We start from the raw sequence: 21,213 nt of genomic DNA on the forward strand, positions 1-21,213 counted from the left end.
TTTACATTTCCAAGGTTCTGGATAAGGACACAAAGCCAGCCCAGTTTTTAGGAGAGGAGACCCAAAGCTTTTCCCAAAGGGTCTGACAGAATTGCAAGGCCACATTATTTTCCCCAAACTCCTGTTTCTTGCTTTGATTTTTATTAAAAAAAAAACCCTCTCAGTCAGTTTGTGAACAGCTTTAATAAGAACTGGACCCTTTCAAACAGCAGAAAGCTCTGTAGTTGTTGTATTTAAAGATTTAGGGATGTCTAATAACTGTTCCTCCACAGTATTTCCAGCTGCTACTGATGTGTAAATAATGTGGTTTTTTCCTGCTCTAATAGGACCAGGTTATTTACCATTTCCTTCACTTCAAGCAGCTGTTGCTGTGTAAAATTCTGTGCTTTGTTCATACAATATTTTGATGCTTTTACTGCTTTTAAGCAGAGTAGCTTTCATTTGCTGCTTGGCCAATTTCCTCCTAAATTTAACTGTTTCTGAATTCCACTGTGGTGGTGTCAAGCTTTAACCCCAGCCTGCAGTTGCAGTGGGATAGGGAGGAGAATTGGGAAGAGGTAAAACCCGTGGGTTGAGATGAGAACAGTTTAATAATTAATAATTAAATAATAAGAAGAATAATGATAATTATAATGGTAAGTTTAATAATAAGAAGAATAATGATAATTATAATGGTAAGGATAATAATAATAATGATGATGATGATGATGATGATAATAATAATAATAATAATAATAATAATAATAATAATAATAATAATAATAATAATAATAATAATAATAATAGGGGGAAATCCAGAAACAAGTCTGGGTCAGCTCTCCTGTTGGCAGAGCATGGAGACACTGAGAAGTCCCTAATTTAGGGTAAGCACAACCAAAACAACCAAAATATCAACATTATTCTCATCCTAAATCCAAATCATGCTGTACCAGCTACCAGGAGGGAAATTAACTTTATCCCATCCAAAACCACCTCCTTCATGCAGGGAAAGTGAAGCTGACTTGGCAATACCAAGGAGCTGTGGGCATTTTCAAAGATCTCCTTTATTTCGCTCACTCAGGAATGTTCATATATTCATTGGAATTTTATCTTCCTTGTAATCTGGAAATTCCATGCTGCAGCTGGACTCTCACATGTCCTGTTGTGTGTGGGGGTGGCAGGGAGGGTTTTGTGCCTGGGGAAGGATGGGTCAGCTCAGGCCTTAAATCAACCCTGATTTAAGCAGATCCTCTTGCTGATTTTTTTTTCTCCCTCAGCATGGCAAGGATATTCTGCTTTATTGAAACCTTTGCCATCTCGCTGGACAAGAATCCAGGAGATTAGGAGTGCAATCACACCAGGCTTGAAAAATAGAGATGCTGAGCAGTTGCATTTCTTGGCTGTTTGCACAGGCCTGCAGTGACTGCTTTAAAAAAAGAGATGTAAAGGATGCTACTTCCCTTCTCCATTTTTTTCTCCCTTTCCCCTTTTTTCCTCTACCTGATTTTTTCCTTCCCCTTCTTTTTTTCCTTCCCCTTCTTTTTTTCCTTCCCCTTCTTTTTTTCCTTTCCCTTCTTTTTTTCCTTTCCCTTCTTTTTTTCCTTTCCCTTCTTTTTTTCCTTTCCCTTCTTTTTTTCCTTTCCCTTCTTTTTTTCCTTTCCCTTCTTTTTTTCCTTTCCCTTCTTTTTTCCCTTTCCCTTCTTTTTTTCCTTTCCCTTCTTTTTTCCCTTTCCCTTCTTTTTTTCCTTCCTGTTTTTTCCTTCCTCCCTTTTCTTCCCCCTTTTTCCTCACCTTCTCCTTTTTCTCCCTTCCCTGCTTCTCTGCTTTCCCTGCTTTTTTCCTTTCCCTCATTTTTCCCTTCCCCTTTTTCCTTCCCCCTTTTTCCTTCCCCCTTTTTCCTTCCCCCTTTTTCCTTCCCCCTTTTTCCTTCCCCCTTTTTCCTTCCCCTATTTTCTCACTTTCCCCTTTTTTCCTTCTCCTGCTTTTTTTTCCTTCCCCCTTTATTCCCTTCCTTCTTTTTTTCCTTTCCTCCCTTTCTTTCCCCTTTTTTCCCACCTTCCCCTTTTTCTCCCTTCCCCCCTTTTTTCCTTTCCCTCATTTTTCCCTTTCCCTTTTTCCTTCCCCTTTTTTCCCACATTCCCCTTTTTTCCCACTTTCCCCTTTTTTCCTTCCCCCCTTTTTTCTTCCCCTTTTTTTCTCACTTTCCCCTTTTTTCCTTCCCCCATTTTTTCCTTTTGCCCCCTTTTATTCCTTTCTCCTTTTTTTCTCCTTTCCCCAACTTTCCTTTCCCCCTTTCCATTTCATTTCCCTTCCTTCTTTTTTCCTCCCCATTCCTCCTTTTTCTTTTCTTTCACCAGAAAATAAGTGTCAGTGATGGAAAAGTATTTTCACTGCCTCTCTCAAAAATGTGTACATGATTAATCTGCTTTTTTAGTAGCATAATGAACTTTTCCTGGGGAAAAAAATGAGAGAGGAGATAATTGTAGAAAATATTTTAGGGGTTTTTTTTCCCAAACCATTGACTTTCACACCCCTTCCTACCCCATTCTTCTCAAGAGAGGGTTTTGGCAGAGTTACCCACACAGGATTTTTGGAATTTTGTGCGGAATGCCCAGCACAAGGAGCAGCTGAAGCAATTCCTGTCCCAGGTGTGGGTAGTGATTTATCCTGAGCTGTCTCCTTCCTCCTGAAGAACAGAGGAGCATTAATACACCCAAGGAAAGTGCCTCAGCTCAGGGATTAAACTCACAAAAAGCATTTAGACAGGTGAAAGTGCAGGTGGAAGAGAAATGTCATCGTGCCTAGGGTTGTAGAATTAGCTAAAAGGAGTTTGCTTTGAAAATAGGGGGAAAAACACATCAAAACGCTGAAGTAAATAAAAAACTCTGAAATAAATAAATCAAAACACATCAAAACACTGAAATAAATAAAAAACTCAATGCCTGCAACTGCGAACCAAGTGCTGGAAACCCAGAGCTGGAGCTGGATTTGGTTTGTTGTGCTCATCTTCAAAAATGGGAATACAGTTGGGGCCAGGATTCAGGTGAAGGAAAGAAAGGAAAATAAAACACTTCCTCACTTTGGATGCTGAGTGACATTAATATTTAATATGATAAATTGATATTATATTTGATTACATTATATTATATTACACTTGATATTATATACCTGGATATTTAATATTTTGCCTGATTTCATGCCAGTTTTCCTTTTTCAGTGATGGGTTTTTCATACAACACAAAGTCATGTTTTTAAAAGAACATAACTTATCATTATTCCCATTTTCCCCCCAGCAGCAGAGAGGGTCAGAGAGACTTTGGGGTTGAGGTATTTTAAGTTTTTCTCATCCCTTGAGAGAGGTGCAGCAATGTTCACCTTCAGCTATGCTGTAAAAATGAAAAGTCTTTTAAAAGCCTCTCCATCTGCTCCTGCAAGTCAAAACACTCATAAGTGATCCTGTTTCTCACCCTTGGAGCTCTCAACCCTTCCAATTCAGTGTGTAAATTAAAACAAAATTCTGTTCTTTCAAGCCATATTTTTATGAATTTTCTTTGTGTTTAAAAGCACTGAATTGTCTTTCTTCAGTACTGATCAAGTGGTTGATTCCAGTGGATTCTAGATTTCAAAGCAGAGGTGAAATTCTTAGTTTTCTATTTTCTGATTTTCTAATTCTTTTCTATTTTTCCAATCCTTGCCTTTCACATCCAGCCCCAAACCCACCAGAATTAACAGATACATTTGAATTGAGTTTAGGTGGATTATGTTAAGCCCATACTGTGATACATTCAGACTCTTTTGAGCATGCAGTGCACAGAATTTGTCCACTGTATGAGAGTTTAAGTAATTCATAATAAAAGCTTGAAATTGAGGGAATCACATGTTTTAGTAGGGATGGAAAAGCAGTAATTCAGGAAATGTGATGTGCCAAGAGTAGTCTTTACAGGAAAACATTCATTTCTTTTTGTAGGATGCGAGATACTGCAAGAAAAGTGGAAGAAAAGTATTTTTCCAACCTTGCAACACACGTGGAATTCCTTCCAGTGGAGTGGAGATCAAAGCTGACCCTCGATGGAGGTACAGCACTTTGGCTGCTCCAGCAGCTGCAGAATTCTCCCCAGAACTTTCATCTGTGTTCTCTGCTTGTGTCTGGCTTGGATTTTTGTTTGGTTTTGTTTGTACAACTTTGAACATTTCCATCTCTGGAAGTGTCCAAGGCCAGGCTGGACGGGGCTTGGAGCAACCTTGGGTGTAATGGAAGGTGTGACCATGGCAGGGGGTGGAACTGGATGATCTTTAAGGTCCCTTCCAACCCAAGCCATCCCCTGATTCTGTTTTATCGTTCTCCTGGATGTAATTTAAGCCTCCTTTTGTTTTATTTCTTTCCCCAGACACTGTGGACTCCATAACCCCGGATAAGGTGCGGGGTTTGCGGGACATGCTCAACAGCAGCGCCATGGACATCATGTACTACACCAGCCCTCTCTACAGGGATGAGGTGAGCCTGGAAAACCTGGGTTTATTCCAATCCCATCAGGGCAGGGCACAGAGGCCAAAAAAATCCGGGTTTGGGAATGTCAGGAAGGTTTCCCTTCCAAGGAAAACCTGAGCAAAGGGTGTTAACACTTTGTAGGTGTGCCACCATCACCCACAGAGTTTTAAGACTGAGAGGAAAGACAGCAAAAAGTACAATCCACGTCATTTATTTACAGCAGAAATGTCTAAAATGGTTCTGTATCAACAGCTGGGAAACGGGGAGGGGTTTAATGATGTTCTTAATTTCTGCATATTTTAGAGCAGTGAGAGCCCATAGAGCTGAGGTTGTTTTTACCTCTGATAAAATCCATGGATATTTGTCACTTCATTCTTGCTGTTTCTGGAGACAGATGGGATGGCAGCATGAGCAAACATGCCCAAGCCACTCTGAATGCTTTTGTGTGCCCTTGCCTTGCAGGGAAACCAAAATGATCCCCAGTTCCTCAGGTTTTTAGGGGATTTTTATATCCTGAATGCTCCCATCCTACCTTGACCCATCTGTGTAGCTGTTGAGTGACCCCATTAATTAGAGGAGAAAAAGCCAGGAATATGATCATAAATTATAAATAATGGCCTGTAAATAACAATAAGCCTTGAATAAATGATAATGACCTGAATAAATGAAGTATCCCATAAAACACAGACAGTGCTTCACCCCAGTAGCATCCCTTGTGTATCAGACTGGAAAAGTCCTATGGGGCTGTTTTAGGGTTAATTTCTGTAGGAATTGGAGCTTTTTTCTGTGTTGGCTGTGTTATGTATGGAGAAGTGTTAATCCTTGGTACCCTGGGCATGGTTAGAGTGAGGCAAGGTGAGACTTTTAAGTCTTACCCTGGGTATTTGATGCTACTTTCAGTGAATTTAGGTGTGTTTAAGTCCTCTAGACTGGCAACACAATTTTCAAACGGAGATCTGCACCTCCCTTCCTGCTCAGTAATGCAGAATTCATTGATCAGGGCTCTCCAGTGTCTCTCAGGTTTCCCTGCCTGTTGTGTACCTGAAGACAACCAGTGAACTTTTGTGGCAAGCCATGGAAATTTCTCTGGCAGCTTGAAAACAGATATTTTTAAACTGCATCAGAGGCTTGGCATGTCTGTGGGCATCTTATGGGAAATGGGTTAGTGAGTAAAGTTCAGGTGTGCTGGCCAGTGGTGCGTGAAAATTTAATTCACTGCTCAGTAGAACTGCAGTTTTACAGGTTTATCACCATCCCCTGGGTGTGAGAACTGGCACAGAAGGAGATCTGATTACAAAATACTAAGTTGTTTTCTTCATCAAATCAAATTAATTTCCTTGAAATGTTTGCAGCAATACACACAAGTTAGTCCTCCTTATCGCATATTATTTTCTGTGACCTAACTTTGCAGAGTTTAACACAACAGTGTCAAATGGAGCATTCTTCTGGATGGTTTTCCATCTCCAGTGTGTTTTTCTTGTGGAACTTTGCTCCTTCCAGCTCAGACATGAGCCTTGTCTTTGAGCATTCACGTGGTCACACATTGCTCAGAATTAATGTCCCTGCTCACTGCTTTCCCACCCCAGCAGAATTCTTTGTGTACTCTGAGCACTTCCAGTGCTTTCTACTCAGAAATCCTCACAGGATCCCAAAAGGAGCTTATTAAACTTTCCTTTGCCCCTGGGAAATAAATTGAGGAATGTGGTGAGCTCTGTAGAGAAGAGTGAAGCTGATGGCTCCCAGCAGCCTCAAATCCCAGCCTGGTTTGGAAAGGATCTGAAAAACCATCTTGTTCCACCCCCTGCCATGGCAGAGACACCTTCCACTGTCCCAGGCTGCTCCAAGCCCTGTCCAGCCTGGCCTTGGACACTTCCAGGGATCCAGGGGCAGCCACAGCTGCTCTGTGCCAGGGCCTGCCCACCCTCACAGGGAACAATTCCTTCCCAATATCACATCTAACCCTGAGTGAAGCCATTCCCTGTGTCCTGTCCCTCCAGCCCTTGTCCCCAGTCCCTCTCCAGCTCTCCTGGAGCCCCTTCAGGCCCTGCCAGGGGCTCTGAGCTCTCCCTGGAGCCTTCTCCTCTCCAGGGGAACATTCCCAGCTCTCCCAGCCTGGCTCCAGCCCTGGAGCATCTCCGTGGTCTCTCTGGGCTCTCTCCAGCAGCTCCTTCTGCTGTTGGTGGCCCCAGGGCTGGCAGAACATTCCAGGTGGGCTCTGCTGTGACCAAGGCAGGGACAGGATCCTCCCCCTCCCCTCAGTGCCAGGGTTGGCATTTTGGGCTGTGAGCACCCAGGGCACAGCGCTTGGGCAGGAGTTTCCTTTCCCCTCTCGAGGATTTTCCCCACACAGAAGTGTCACAGCTGCTTCTTTTGAGCTCCTGACCCCTCTTCAGGCAGCTCTTTAAGGGGTTTGCAAGTGGCAGCCCCTCTGTCCTTCCAGGGGAAGGGGCCTGGTGCTGTTGGTGTCACAGGAGAGCCCAGAGCTGTCCCAGGGGCACTGGATTGCTCCTCTGAGCCCTCCCAGAGCCTGGGGGGTCACCCCCTCTCTGATTTCAGCTATTGTTTCTTCTTCTCCAGTGTGGAGAATATCCAAAGGGTGCCTCTGACTTGTGGCATGTGACGTGATACCAGCCAGGCATGAATAATTCAGCACAGCCCCAGCAACATCCCAGTCTGGTCTCAGACTGCAGCCAGCAGATTCACCCGGGGTGTTTTTGTGGCAGAGAGCAGTGCTGCATCTCCTCTGTACCAAATCCCCCTTTAAACATTACCCAGATGTAAGAAAAAGCCATAAATTGATATTCTGATGCACACAGGCCTCTTTCTAAATGAACAGTCATTTCACATTCTGCCCCTGACCTTCCTGGCCCATCTGTGGTAATGTAATCTTGGGTTTTAGTGTCCTCCGTGGGTGACTTTGTTTCACATCTGTGTCACTGTAGCTTCATATTTCTTTAATAATAAATGCTTGCAACACAGATAAGAAAGACTAATTGTTGCATAGTGAATTCAGAGTTGTCACCTTCATCATACTGTTACGTGCCTTTTTTTAAACTGATCTTCCCTGTGCTTACTTGCAGGCTAATTGTAATTCTGTAAATTATTGACACATGTCTTGGCAGAAAATGCCTTTAGTGCAGGATAAATATAATTTACATCTGTCATCCCAAGATTTCTAAGGATTTAGTGTAAATATTGCACTATAAAAGTGGAGAAGCTTCAATGTCCACCTTGGAATCATGGAATAGTTTATGTTGGAAGGGAAATTAAGGATAATCTCATTCCAATCCCTACCATGGGTTTGGAATGGATCTTCCACCAGAACAGGTTGTTCAGAGTCCTGATCTTGGAGTGGCTTCATGGATTTGCCCTTATACACATATTTAAAAGGAGAATTAATGACTAACCTCTTGAAATTTGGGACAAGTATTAACTTTTACCAGAGCTTTCATCCCTCTTGGGTTGTTTTGCAATGGAAATCCCATTCTCTTGTGCACTCCTTTCAGCAATAAAAGGCAGCTGGCTCAGGTGTGTTTGCAAACAAGAGGGGAAGCAGGGTATTTTGAGCTGAGACTATTTCAGGACTGGTTTTGCATATCCTGTTGAACCTAATAGTGAAGGAGCTGCCTGGCAGCACTTCCATGGCTGGTTTAATTCATTTGATTGCCCTTGAATGTATTCTCAGCTTTATAAAGTGATTGTTTAGTGGCTGTGCCCAAACCTAAACTTCATCTTGAGCACAGTGACTTGTTAGAAGTGGGTCAGACTCAGCTTTTCAACAGCAGGAGGGGTCCTGGGAGAGACACTCAGGCAGATCCTCAGATCCTTTTTGTGTGTCACCCCAAGAGACAGAGCCCTTCCCGTCTGTTCCACAGCCACGGCTCGTTCTGGCCTCTCATCTGTTGTTGTGACACTCCCCTGGCACCCATCAGCGATTCCATCAGGGAATGTGACAGCTCCTGTCTCCTTGGGGGTCAGCAGCCTCCCCAGCTCTGCTGGCACCTTCTCCTGGGCCACGTGGAGCCAGAACTCCTCATCTTCACTCTCCCCATCCTCCACGATGCACCCTTGAGCTGCAGCTCCCCCCTTGCCTTCCAAGGACCCTCCTCCCCCTCCAGCTGGCTCACACTTCTGCTGCCTGCTGGCTGAATTTCAAACGAGTTTGCTGCACTTTCTCCTGAAGTTCTCTTGACGTTTGGAGGGAGCTGCTTGCAGAGCTCACCGCTCCTCAGATCTCCTTCACGTTCCTCTCCCACAAAGCCTGCAGAAACAGTCCTGCTCTTCAGGCTGCAGAGGGTGCAGAGCTCAGCTCTCCTGCACTGCCTTTCCATAGGTACCTCTCTGTTGTTTTATTTTTCATGGGCTTCCCACTGTTCATGTGGGGAGATTGCCCAGTGGGTGAGGATCCTGTGGAGACAGCACTGAGAAAGGAGCAGCACTCCATAACTGTGTTACTGCTGTGCTCAGGTGCCAGCAGGGGGTTTCTGCTCCCTGTTTCCTTAAAAAAAAACCCTCATTTCCTGGATATTGAGAGGAAAATGTCATTTGCTACACTGGTGATTTTGGTGTGCACTGAAAAGCCCCTTCAACTCCAGGGGGTGTTTGTCCACACACTCATCCCAATTTCCTTCTGCTGTGCCAGGAACATGCTATCCATGCTTATTTATGCTGGTGTCTTCAAGGCTTCTTTCCCTCAGAGGAGGCTGAACAGTTGCTTGGGATGCTGGTGGTGGAATTTAGGGGTTGAACAGCTCTTTGGGATGCTGGAATTTCGAGGTTGAACAGCTCTTTGGGATGCTGGTGCTGGAATTTCGAGGTTGAACAGCTCTTTGGGATGCTGGTGTTGGAATTTAGAGGTTGAACAGCTCTTTGGGATGCTGGTGTTGGAATTTAGAGGTTGAACAGCTCTTTGGGATGCTGGTGCTGGAATTTAGGGGTTGAACAGCTCTTTGGGATGCTGGTGTTGGAATTTCGAGGTTGAACAGCTCTTTGGGATGCTGGTGTTGGAATTTAGAGGTTGAACAGCTCTTTGGGATGCTGGTGCTGGAATTTAGGGGTTAAACAGCTGCTTGGGATGCTGGTGGTGGAATTTTGAGGTTGAACAGCTCTTCGGAGTGCTTGTGCTGGAATTTAGGGATTGAACAGCTCTTTGGGGTGCTTGTGCTGGAATTTGGAGGTTTGGATTTTTCCAGCTCAGCACAGGATGCTGTTCATGCTCTGCACAAAAGGGCAGCAGCTCTGGATGTCTCACTCCTTCCACAATTTCTTGTTCCCATCTGGATCAAGCTCAAGCTTGCCCAATACCCAGGAGGTGATAAAAAACACGATTCTGCTGCCCTTTTTGTCAGTGTTCTTCAGCCTGAAGTGACAGAGATGTGTCACCGTCTTATCTTCACAAAACCCAGGCCTGTGCCACCAGGATTCCTGAATGGATGGGGCAGGCTGTTATTTTTTGATTTCTTGGAAGCCATGTGCCAGGCAGGCACATAACTGGGAAAGCAAAGGGCATTTTTGGCCTCATCAAGCCCAGCCTCCTGCTCCTTGGTCAGTGCTCTGGTTTTTGGCTTCCCTCTGGAATTGCATGGCCCTCAAGCCAGCTCCCCATGAATGTGCAGAAGGACCATTCCTTGCTCTGCCTTTAATTTGGTTTCTGAAGGGCAGGGAGCTTTTAACCTCAGTTAGTCTGAATATGAGCTGCTGCCTTCTGAGCAACTTGATCCTGCAGGCTCGAGTTTCCTGCCAGGAGGATTTACTGGCAAAGCTTCAGCTGATAAAGAGGGAGAATCTCAGAGTGGTTTGTGTTGGAAGGGATCTCAAATCCCATCTCACTCCAAACCTGCCATGGCAGGGACACCTTCCACTATCCCAGGCTGCTCCAAGCCCTGTCCAGCCTGGCCTTGGACACTTCCAGGGATGCAGGGGCAGCCACAGCTGCTCTGGGCACCCTGTGCCAGGGCCTGCCCACCCTCCCAGCCAGGAATTCCTTCCCAATCTCCCATCTACATTCCCCTCTATCTGTGGGAAGCCATTCCCCCTTGTCCTGTCACTCCAGGCCCTTTTTTTGAAATATTTCAGTGTCCTCAGGTGGTGCTGAAGGAGCACCGAGGTCGGAGGGCCAGCTGGGAGGATGGGATTTGACACAGCTTTTCTGGAAGAAACAGGAATTGTTCCCCTTGTTACAGTGTTGGATCTGCTCAGAAGCAGGCAGGTGAAGGGGCTGCATTCCCCTGCTCCCTCTGGAAGAGCTGAGGGTGATGGAGCAGCTGACAGGGAAAAACATCAGCTCAGTTCACTGCTGCCTCATTTATTCCTGTGGGAGCTGTGTGAGGTTGTTTGTTCTGGGGGAGAAGCCTTAGGAGGTGGCAAAATGAGTCGGGCAGAAACTCTAGGAATCTCTAGGCTTTTTGTAATGGAGACCTGGGATGGAGAAACAGCTCCCCAAAATGTGCTGGGAACTGGGAGGGAGGATGGAAGAGAGGACTTGGACAGAGAGAGAGGAGTCTGGTCATGCTGCATTCCACCATTCCCACCATTCCTGGGATTTTTGGGGGGTGATTCCTGCTCTCCTGTTTTCAGGCAGAACCAGCAGGTGCTTTCCAGGCACATAATGGAGCAGCAGGTGCTGCTTTGTGCCAGGTTTGGGGCTGGCAGGGAAAGCAGTGGGAAAAGGGCAAATTTCAGCAGGAATTCCTTGGCTGGAGGGGCAGGGAGAGCAGGAGAAGCCGTCAGCAAGCTCAGGGTGAGGCTCCTGTCACCTGCAACCCAACCATGAGATGCAGACACGGAGCAGCCTCTTGAGTGTCCTGGGTTTGAGAGGCTCAGGAGGGGGCTGTTATTTTGTTGTTTGGGGTTTTGCTTTATTTAATTGTGAACTTTTAATTAAGGCCCTTTAGAGGGAGTGGAAAGACAAGCTGTGCATAAAAAGATCAGCTCTTAAAAAATTTATTATAGTGATGCCATTTAGGAGAGAAAATTTGATAAACATTTTTCATGTTTAACGAAAAAAAATTCACTGATTTTAGGCAATATAAAGCCACTTAGTGTCTTTAGAAGATATTTTTACATGGATTTTTAGAACATATCAAGCTGTAACTACAAAAGATTCAAAGGCAGTTCATGTTGCATTTACTGGACTAAAACCCTGTTCAAACCAAACTTTTCTTTCACAAGTTGGAATATTTTATGCTTTTTAAGACTAAGAAAGCGAATCAGGATTAAATCATAGAATGGCTTGGATTGGAAAGGACCTTAAACATCACCTAGTTCCATCCCCCAATAAATATTGCCTTAACTTCATATACTGCCTAACCAAACTAGTTTTAAGCTGGGACTTTAAATGAATATTTGTTTTCTTTTTGGTCCGTTTTGTTTTTCTTTTTTTTTTCTTTTTTTTTCCTTACTCTGCACCACAAAGGAAATCTGGAGCCTCTCCCACAGCAGAACTTCCACTCCATATTTACCTTAGAGTTTTGGAGTTTAGGAATGATCTCCATCAGATGATTTGGTTGAATTCAGTGCTTGGACTCTGGTGCACCTATTTGGAAATTTGTGAACCAGTTCTTAATTATGTCCATGTTTGTGCCTGACTTCCCAGTTACAGCAAGTTTTTAAGGAGGAGGAGGATTCAAAACAGGGCTGGACTCAGTGTCCAACCAGAATTTTCCAAGAATATTCTGTTTTATGCCCTCAGATTGCAAGATCAGATCTTTATCATGGAAATGCCACGATGACAGATTATTTACCTGGCAGATGATTTGATTTCAGCTGATTCTTGCTATTTTTTTCTGGGTTTTAATCAAAGCCTTTTTAAATTGAGAAAACACCAGCCAGCCACAGCTCATCCTCAATGACATTTTCAGCTCCAGCTCTTGCTGAAACCTCTGCCTGTTTGTTCATGTGTGAAAGTTTGTGCCCACAGTCTGTGCAGACCCAAATGGAAGAAGAGGCAGCATCACAGTCAAAAAATGCTTGAAAATGAATGTTCTGATACTCCTTTCTCCAAGCTGCTGCAAGGCTCTGCTGATCATTTCCCAGTGCTCCAGGCAGCGGGTTTGTTGTGTGGATTCTCACTCAGTGAAATGTGTATCAAACACTGGCACTTCTGGTGCCATTCATATTTATATTCAGTAATGACTCAGGCTCTTGAAAAATCATGTTGAAATTATATGTTCCATGGCTTTAATTTCCCCTTGCTAACAAGGGAATGATTTGCACTCTCTTGTTTGTCCTCCTCCCTGCCACAGCCTGGAAGCATTGCTCAGTTTCCATGCTGAGTTTCACAGGCAAAGCTGCTTTTTTATCTTTTTTTTTGGTATTGGCCAGTTCCCAAATCTCATGGTTTCCAACATTTCTCTCTAAAATACTTTCTTGGAAGCTGTACCTTTTTATCCTGCAGTGTAGGGTTTGGAGCAGATCAGCTTCTCAGAGACTCCATGAACACAGGACCAACATTTATTTATTAATTGCTGTAGTATTATGGGATTAGTCTGTGATCTTTAAGAACCATGTTGCGCTCCTGCTTTTCCCCAAAAATCCCTCCTGGAAACCTATAACCAGAAAACTGGGGGTTTTTTTAAGCACTGTTTATATCAAATGTTCAAATTCTGGCTCTGTTTGTCTCTTTTTTTGCCTTTTTTTCCTCCTGTATCCTCCTCTTACCTGAGATGAGGCTTTTTTTTATTTTTTAGCAGCATCATTTCATTCCGATTCCTTGGGAATACTTTCCAGGTGTAGGAAGGGAAGGAGAGGAAGCTGCCTCTCCTTTCAGCCAGGCAGTGAGGAGGAGAATGAAAGGCTTGATGAGTTCAAGCCTGTTTTACTGACACCCAAAAGCAATTTGAGGATGTTTTCCCAGAGCCCACCCAGGCTCTCCCTGCAGAGTCTGAGCACATCCATTTTAGTGGATTTCTCTCTTCCCAGCCCCCTGTTGCTCAGTGAGGAAGGGAGAAGGGGATATGAGCTGATATGAGGTGCTGCCGAGGTCATGGCAGAGATCTGAGTTGATTCCAGGTCATGTGTGGCTCAGACTCCTTCCACCCTCCTTAAATTAAAAAAAAAAGGAGCTCTTGATACCAGAGGAATGCTGCAGGACACGGAAGAGAATCCAGCAAGAAGGGAAATACAACACTGAGTGTTGTGCCAACAATCCCCATTGTGCCAGTGAAAACCAGGTGCTGCTCACCTCAGAGGGTGCTTCAAGCACAGCTGCCATTTACTGAAGTGTTTATTTCAATTTAATGCTTTGAACAGTGGCAAGGCAGCTGTTTCAGGGTCACCACGTGTCCTGGGTGGTGGCTGCTGGTGGCTCTGGAGTCAGGGACCCTCAGCCAGGGAGTCGCTGCTGGCCGTGGCATTGAGCTCATCTTCCCAGCCTGGTTTGACAGGAATGGGGTCAGTGTGGGATGGGATGATCCTGACTCTCAGGGTTGCTGTTCCCTGAGATTCTCCTCAGGGTTGCTGTTCCCTGAGGTAATCAGGCTTTCGAGCTTCTCTTGCCTAAAAGGTCTCACGTCAGAGCCAGAGAAGACAAGCTGAGTCTGCCAGTCTGTGTTTCCAAGGTTGTTTATTCTTCATTATCTCAGTTCTGTCTCAGCTCTGCCAGGCCTCCCTGGCAGGGTACCTTATCTTAGTTCTGTCTCAGCTCTGTGAGGCATCCCCAGCAGAGCAGGACACGCGGCAGACTGGGCCGATCAGAGGATCCTTTGTACCATTTCTCTGACCCAACCACCATCCACAACAAACTTTTTATTTACAGAATCTATTTACAGAATTTACAATACTCACTCCCTATGTTAACATGTCATTTCTACTCTGAACCAGTCCTTGTGATACAATTCAGCAGAAAATGGGGGACGAGAACAAGAACAAGGAGCACAGGGGCCACTCCCCAGTTCCTCCATCTTGCCTCTTCAAACCCATGTACTAAAAATCCTAGATTCCACATTTACACTGTGTGATAAACTAACTACTGCTTATTTTGAATTCTCTCAGCTTGTGATTCTTCATACAATGTGGGCATTCACTGCCATGGCAGGGATCAGAGGCAGTGTCCTCCTGGGCTCTGTGTGAGGCTGGCTGAGCCCGTTGTACAGATCCCAGACCCCCCTGTCCGGTCTCCAGACCCTCCAGGGTGGCCAGAGGGATGTCCTGGGCTCTGACCCCTGACCCCTGTCTCCTCCTGCAGCTGGTGAAGGGGCTGCAGCAGGAGCTGAACCGTCTCTACTCCCTCTTCTGCTCGCGGAACCCCGAGTTCGAGGAGAAAGGAGGGAAGGTGTCCATCGTGTCCCACTCCCTGGGCTGTGTCATCACCTACGACATCATGACGGGCTGGAATCCTGTCAGGCTCTACGAGCAGCTGCTGCAGAAGGAGGAGGAGGAGCTGGAGGAGAGCTGGATGAGCTACGAGGAGCGGCGTCTGCTGGAGGAGCTTTATGTGACCAAACAACGGTAATGCCCCCGCCCCAGGGAGATAACCACAGACCTGGGAACACCCAGGGGTGCTGCCAGGACCCACCAGGGCTGTTATCTTCAGGGGATGGTGGTGTTCTTGTGCTGGGGCTGGGTGGGGAATGCTAAACTCAGGGCACAGGGAGCTCTGAATCCACACAGACTCATGGAAGGGTTTGGGTTGGAAGGGATCTTCAAGACCATCCAGTCCCAACCCCCTGCCATGGGACAGCTTCCACTATCCCAGGTTGCTCCCAAGTCTCATCCAACCTGGCCTTGGACACTTCCAGGGTTGGGGATATTGTGGTGCTGTGAGACACCCAATCTAAAATTAGCAGCTTCGGTCGTTCAAGGTTTTTTTGCCATGATTCGTGATTTGTCATGAATCACAGGTTTTTGGTTCCTCCCTGAAAGCAGTCTGAGTATTTGTGGTACTTGGGAAGCATTAATATAGCAGCAGCCCTGCTGTGGTGGGGAATCAGGATGTGTCTCACCAGGGATGGGTGCAGGATGTGTCTGTCAGCTGCTGGGCTGGACTGGGTGCAGGATTTCTGAGAAAAGGGAAGTTTAGAAATGTAATGAAGTGTTGCAGTGATAAGATGACCCTTCAGGCGTGTCACAAACACATAATCAGGTAGAAATGGCCGTTTTCCCACTTGTGCTCCAGCTCCTTAGGCATCCTCTGAAGTGCTTCCACAGAAATGCCAAGTATCATTTGACACTGGCACTTGTGCAGAGAAAGAGTGGCTCTCCCTTCAGTGAGCAATTCAGTGTGAAATGATGGAAAATAGACTGCTGACATCCCGTAACACCTGGAATTTACTGGGGCTGGGAACAGTTTTACCCAGCCATCTGTGGGCTTTGAATTTCAGCTGCTTTCTAAATTCAGGCCAGCTAGAAAAGCAGGTGAACAACCTTCAGTTGAAAGGGTGGGACAGCATCCTCCAGAAATTCCACCTCCATACAGAACTCCATAATGCCCAGAGCATTTCCTGTGGCTTTGTTGTTATTTGGGGGGTTTAAAACAAAATAAAGCAGGTGATTTGGCTGCAAAATCACCAAGGAAACAAGAGGTGAGTCAGCTGCTCCTGAGGAAGGAGGGTGGGCAGATGCTTGGGTGGTGAACAGGGGAATTGTCATGTCTTGATTGATTCCTTCTGTGGCCAGAGAAACAGGATTTGACAGACATTGATTGTTAATCAGTGGAGCTGCTCCAGGAAATACTGACACCATCACTCTCTCTTCCCAGCAGACAAAACTGTTGGACCCCACAGGAATGCCTGTTTGGATCTGAGAGGTTAAAGCTGCATTTTTAATGGATCTCAGAAAGATCTCTATTTTCTAGGTTGAGAGAGATAGAAGAGAGGTTACATGAGTTAAAGGCATGCACCATATCAAAACCACCTGTCTTAAAATTTAAGGTATGTATGTCTAAGAGGTTTCTACTGCATTTTTCTGCTTGCTGTAAAAATACACCTGTGGTATGAGTCATTCTGCTTACTTTTATTTTTTTCCCATGTCCCCAGACATGATTTTGGCAGAATAATTTGGATGTCAGATGAAGTGTGTGTACACGCATGTAAAAATGTTGTTGTACTCATAGGTTGTTGTTATTTATTGCAATTCTATATTTGTGATATATTTTGAGCAACCTGGTCTAGTGGGAGATGTCCCTGCCCATGGCAGGGGTTGGAATGAGCTGAGCTTTAAAGTCCCTTCCAACCCAAACCATTCTGGGACTCTGTTACATATGCTTATATGAAATTATATGTAAACATATATGTAAATATATAGATTAGAAATATATTTAATAGATAAGCCTAGTTATTATATTACACACACAATTCTGTGGGAAGGTAAAAACCATTTGGCAGACTACATCAATCACATATTTTAAACAGTTTCACTTCTACTTCATTGAATAATCCATCTTCCTTGGGGACTCCTTCTAACATGTCACATCTCTGAGCAGATCTGAGCGAATTTCCTCCAGGAGTGGATTTTCTTTCCAAACGAGTCTGCCCTGACAGTTAGCACACTGTCAATCTCATGAAGCAGATTGCTTGCTAATCAGCTGTACAAATTGCTAGAATTCCTTATCTTTGGGAAAAGGCATTTTCCAGCTCCTGGGTGGGATGTGCAACACTTTCCAGTTGCTCAACTCCATCCTGAAGTATTAAACCATAAAAATGTGACATGATAGATGAGAGTAAAATGGATTACTGTTTCTTAACTTGCCATTTTTATTTCCTTATGAGTTCAGAAGGGCTCCTGGAAGCCAAGGTCAATGTTGAGCCATAAAAAAAGAGGAAACCAACCATAATTCATGCTGTCACACCCTTCTCCTTTTCATCACTGCTTGAAAGCATGTGTCAGGCTATTATCTCTCCCATCAAGGAAGCTGGAGTCAGGCTGGTCCTCCCCCAGCTCTGGGGAAGATTATTCTTCACTCAGTTACATATAAACTGAAGGGGGTTTGGACCCCCCTTTTGGCTTTTTAGATGGAGAGGAGAAAAGAAAAGGGAGAAGAAATTTCAGATAAAGAGGACTTTATCTACCTAAATAGATGGGATAGATCAGTAATCTTCAGGTGACATTTCCACTGCAGCTCATCCATTTTCTTGCCCTTACTGACAGGGAGATGTTTTGTTTGTGTGAAGCTTCACGCTGGTGACTCCCATGACTTGAGACAGAGCTCCAGAGGGAGAAGCTTTCCATGGAAATGATGGCAAGGGAGGATTCCAGCAGGGTGACTGAAAGAGGATTGCTCATCAGCAGACCAGTCCAGCTCACCGGGGGTGACTGGTTTGCTGAAAGAGAACAGCCTTGTTCAGCCACCCGTCCCTTGGCTCTTCATGTCAGCTCTTTTATGGACTGAAAGAAATTCAGGGTTCCCAGGATGGGGCAGAGTCACTGGTGCCACAGGAAGGAGAGTTGAGCTTGATGCTGAGCAAGCACAAAGGTTGCTTTTGGCAAGACAAAATGCAAGAAGAAATAGAGCAGCTTGCTTGGTTTGTGCTTAGTATTAGAGGAAATCAGGTTTTTGACTCCACAGGGAGGAAAAGCCCCACAAAACATGAAGATATAGGGTTTTGTTGTACTCTAATAAAATATTGGACAAGCCAGCAGAGTGGGAACTTGATGGGGAGGGATCTTGGTCTCTCTTCCTCTGCCTGTCCTCAGATGGGGTCACGGGATAACCTGCTAGACCAACAGGAGCTGGGGGGGTTAAAAACAAAGCCAACACCCCGATGTGAATTTAAGATTTAGAATCACAGCCTTCTCCACACCTGCCTTGTAAGAGGAGTAGGAGATAAAAGGGTGAGGGGCTGAAGAACATGGGAACATGGGGAAGGGTCTGACACCAACCCCTTCATGCCCCTGGTGTAGGAGAATAGGAAAGTTTTTATTGCAGGGTGATTTTCAGTCACGGCAGAGGAGAGCAGGAGGTACCTCAGTGGCTCCTTAGGACTGACATGGAAATCCACTCAAATCTTTGCAATGTCCTGGCCTAAAAGACTGCAGGGTTCCTCAGCACTTCTCACTCAGCCAAGGCTGCAGAAACTCCTGTGGAGGAAGGTCCAGCCTGTGCCTCACGTTCCTTTGTGCCCAGCACAGGAGGGCTCTGCTGCCTCACTTCTCTTGGCTCATTCAGCCTTTTTTTCTTTTTTCTTCACTTAATTATGAAAATACTGCAGTGCTAAGTAGAATGGATGACTGCTTGGCTCAGCTTCTGCTTAAAATACAAATAAATTCATTAAGTCTTCTGTTTATGAATCATAACCAGGAGAGGAGTGCTGCTCTCTCAAAGGTCATTTTGTAAACATGTCTCCTGTGTTGTTGAACATTTACAGGAAAATGCCCCACTCCTGATTCCAGGAGAAACACCAAAATCAGTAAATATTTTCCAAAAAGATTTTGATCTTCTATTCCCAGTAGGTTTTATAATACAGCAGCCTGATCTTCAGCCACCTTGCAACAGCACTGACAGTCTAATGGCTGCAGTTTAAAGGATTTGGGGGTTAGAATCGTAGAAGTGAGGTTGGAAAAGACCTGTCCACCACTAAACCACGTCCCCAAGTGCCACATCCACCTTAAATCCCTGCAGGGATGGAGACTCCAGCACTGTTTATCAATAGAGATGGTGGGACAAAAGCCACACACTGTGTAACCACTGAAACCCAATTACCTTTTGAGGGTTTTCCCAGTCTCTTTTGAGTGTCCTCTGCTGAGGACAAGCTGGCAGGCACTGCCTGATTCCTCCCTGAAGCAGAAAAACCATAATTGTGCCTTTGAGATGCTTGACACAGGAATATCAGAGGGACAGGGTTAGAGGTTACTTACTCACTTTAAAGGATTATGGGAGTGTCTCTTTCTGTTGTGTTTGAAGATGAAAAAGCTTTTTGTCCAAGCTGCCAAAAATATGAGATCTGTGTAAAACTTGGGTTGAAGAAAGGAAAGGAGCTTTGCACCAAGTGACAATTCTAACAACAGAGCTGCATGTGACATGGAATAACCACACTGAAGGTCTAGTTTTTTTCTTTTTCCATCAAGTTGGGACCTTTTGGAAGGAAGAGGGGTGGTACCAGTGCCAAGACAGAGGAGGAGGAGGAATGTTTTGTGCAGCACTAGAATCCAAGAGATGAAAAGGACCATTATTCCTGTGCCCTCATTCCATGTGCTGGCATACAGGGAAGGCACATGGCATTCCAAGGGTCCTCCACGTGCCTTCAGCAAAAATTCAGCAATTTCTCTTGCTGGCTGAGCGTCTGATGATGGTAAAATTAATTTTTCAAGTAAGAACATAAAGGTTGAAAGTTAATTTTGACTTGGGGAAATGTCTTTTACCACCGAGTTCTCCGTTTGATGGTTTTAGGAGGCGATGTCTGAGGGTTGGTAGTGGGGGATCAACATTGAATTCTGACCTTGGGTTGGTTGTAATGACCCCAAAATGCAGCTTCAGTGACTTCTCAGATGGGGCAGCTCAGGTTTACTCAGTTGGTGTTGGAGGCAGGACTTGAGAGCGAGGTCACGGCGGCTTTGGGTGACACCAGAGTGTCTCAGTGGGCTGGGACATGGTGGCACTGGTGACCAGCTCTGTTCACTTAACCCCAGCTGTGTGTGGCAAGAAAATCCTGGAGAACTTGGTTAGGATAAGAATGAGGAGGTCTGGCAGGTTTGGGAAGCTCCAGGAGAAATCAGATTAATTTCTTTAACGTCTCCCAAACTCTTCTTGCTCCCTCCTTTCCCAGCATGGACCTTCTCTGAGTTCAAATATCCAACCTGATTTTTGGTTTTAACACCTCAACATGCAGCCAAGAGCAATTTAACCCTCATTTATTGACATTATGGTGTTCTTCCCTGTTGTGTTTTATCTTCTTTTCTTCCAGGGTCAGGATTAAATGCCCAAGATGGTATTTCTTGTTCGGACTCAGATGTTTATTAATTCTTATCTATAGTACAGTCTCACAAACTGTGAGTTCTACAGCACTTCTAGCCAAGAAACTAAAAAAGGGAGCCTTTCTCTCTCTCTACAAGGCCTTTTAAGCACAAACTGTCCAATTATGAAATAAATGACCCCTAAATTATTTTTACTTTTAACCCAATAACCAACCACCCATGGTCTGCAATGCGGACTTTTCTACCCAATTACAAAATACCTGGACCCATGAAGAAGAAGGTGAAAAAGAACTTAGCCTATGCCCTAAATCCTCCATCTTGCTTTATATACATTACTATATTCTAAAACCTTAAACTCTTAAGTTTTCCACCATGTGATATCACACGCTTCTATCCAAACTCCACACCCATCATCCCAGTGCTGTCACTCAATTTTGGAAGCCTTTTCCATGGCCTCAGGTCAAATGTAGTGTTCTCTTGAGGGTCAGTGCCTGTCAGCACAGAAATCCTAAAATTCTCAGTGCCCAGGGTTCCAACACTTCCCTGTTTGGACCAACCAAGACTTTGAGTCCCTTTGTTAAAACCAAGAAATGAGGCAGAGAAAGAAATCAAATCCAGCCGTGTCAGGACTCCTCCTTTCCATCCTCACTGACGTGGGTGAAATCTGTCCCCAGGTTGAGAATTTCTTCTGCATGGGCTCCCCCCTGGCCGTGTTCCTGGCGCTGCGCGGGATCCGCCCCGGCACCAGCGGCAGCCAGGACCACATCCTGCCCAGGACCATCTGCAACCGCCTGCTGAACATCTTCCACCCAACAGATCCAGTGGTGAGTCTCTAATTGCAGCCTCAGGCTTTTACCTGGGCTGGTTTTGAGCTCTGGGACAATGTGGGATCCTCAACA

The 21,213-nt window shown here is 45.1% G+C and overlaps 1 protein-coding gene across 3 annotated transcripts in view; it reads left to right on the top strand.

The window, feature by feature from the left end:
• The window catches only part of DDHD1 (DDHD domain containing 1), a 65,677-nt gene that overhangs the window by 36,754 nt on the left and 7,710 nt on the right, over positions 1-21,213 (top strand). For all 3 annotated transcript variants that reach the window (XM_063399664.1, XM_063399666.1, XM_063399665.1), the window contains 5 exons: positions 3,947-4,053; positions 4,368-4,474; positions 14,652-14,914; positions 16,260-16,335; positions 20,989-21,138. In XM_063399664.1, coding sequence (XP_063255734.1) covers positions 3,947-4,053; positions 4,368-4,474; positions 14,652-14,914; positions 16,260-16,335; positions 20,989-21,138 — 703 coding nt within the window. The remainder of the gene's footprint in view (positions 1-3,946; positions 4,054-4,367; positions 4,475-14,651; positions 14,915-16,259; positions 16,336-20,988; positions 21,139-21,213) is intronic.

The sequence above is a fragment of the Prinia subflava genome, chromosome 5 (genome assembly GCF_021018805.1).
Source record: "Prinia subflava isolate CZ2003 ecotype Zambia chromosome 5, Cam_Psub_1.2, whole genome shotgun sequence".
Lineage (NCBI taxonomy): Eukaryota > Metazoa > Chordata > Aves > Passeriformes > Cisticolidae > Prinia > Prinia subflava.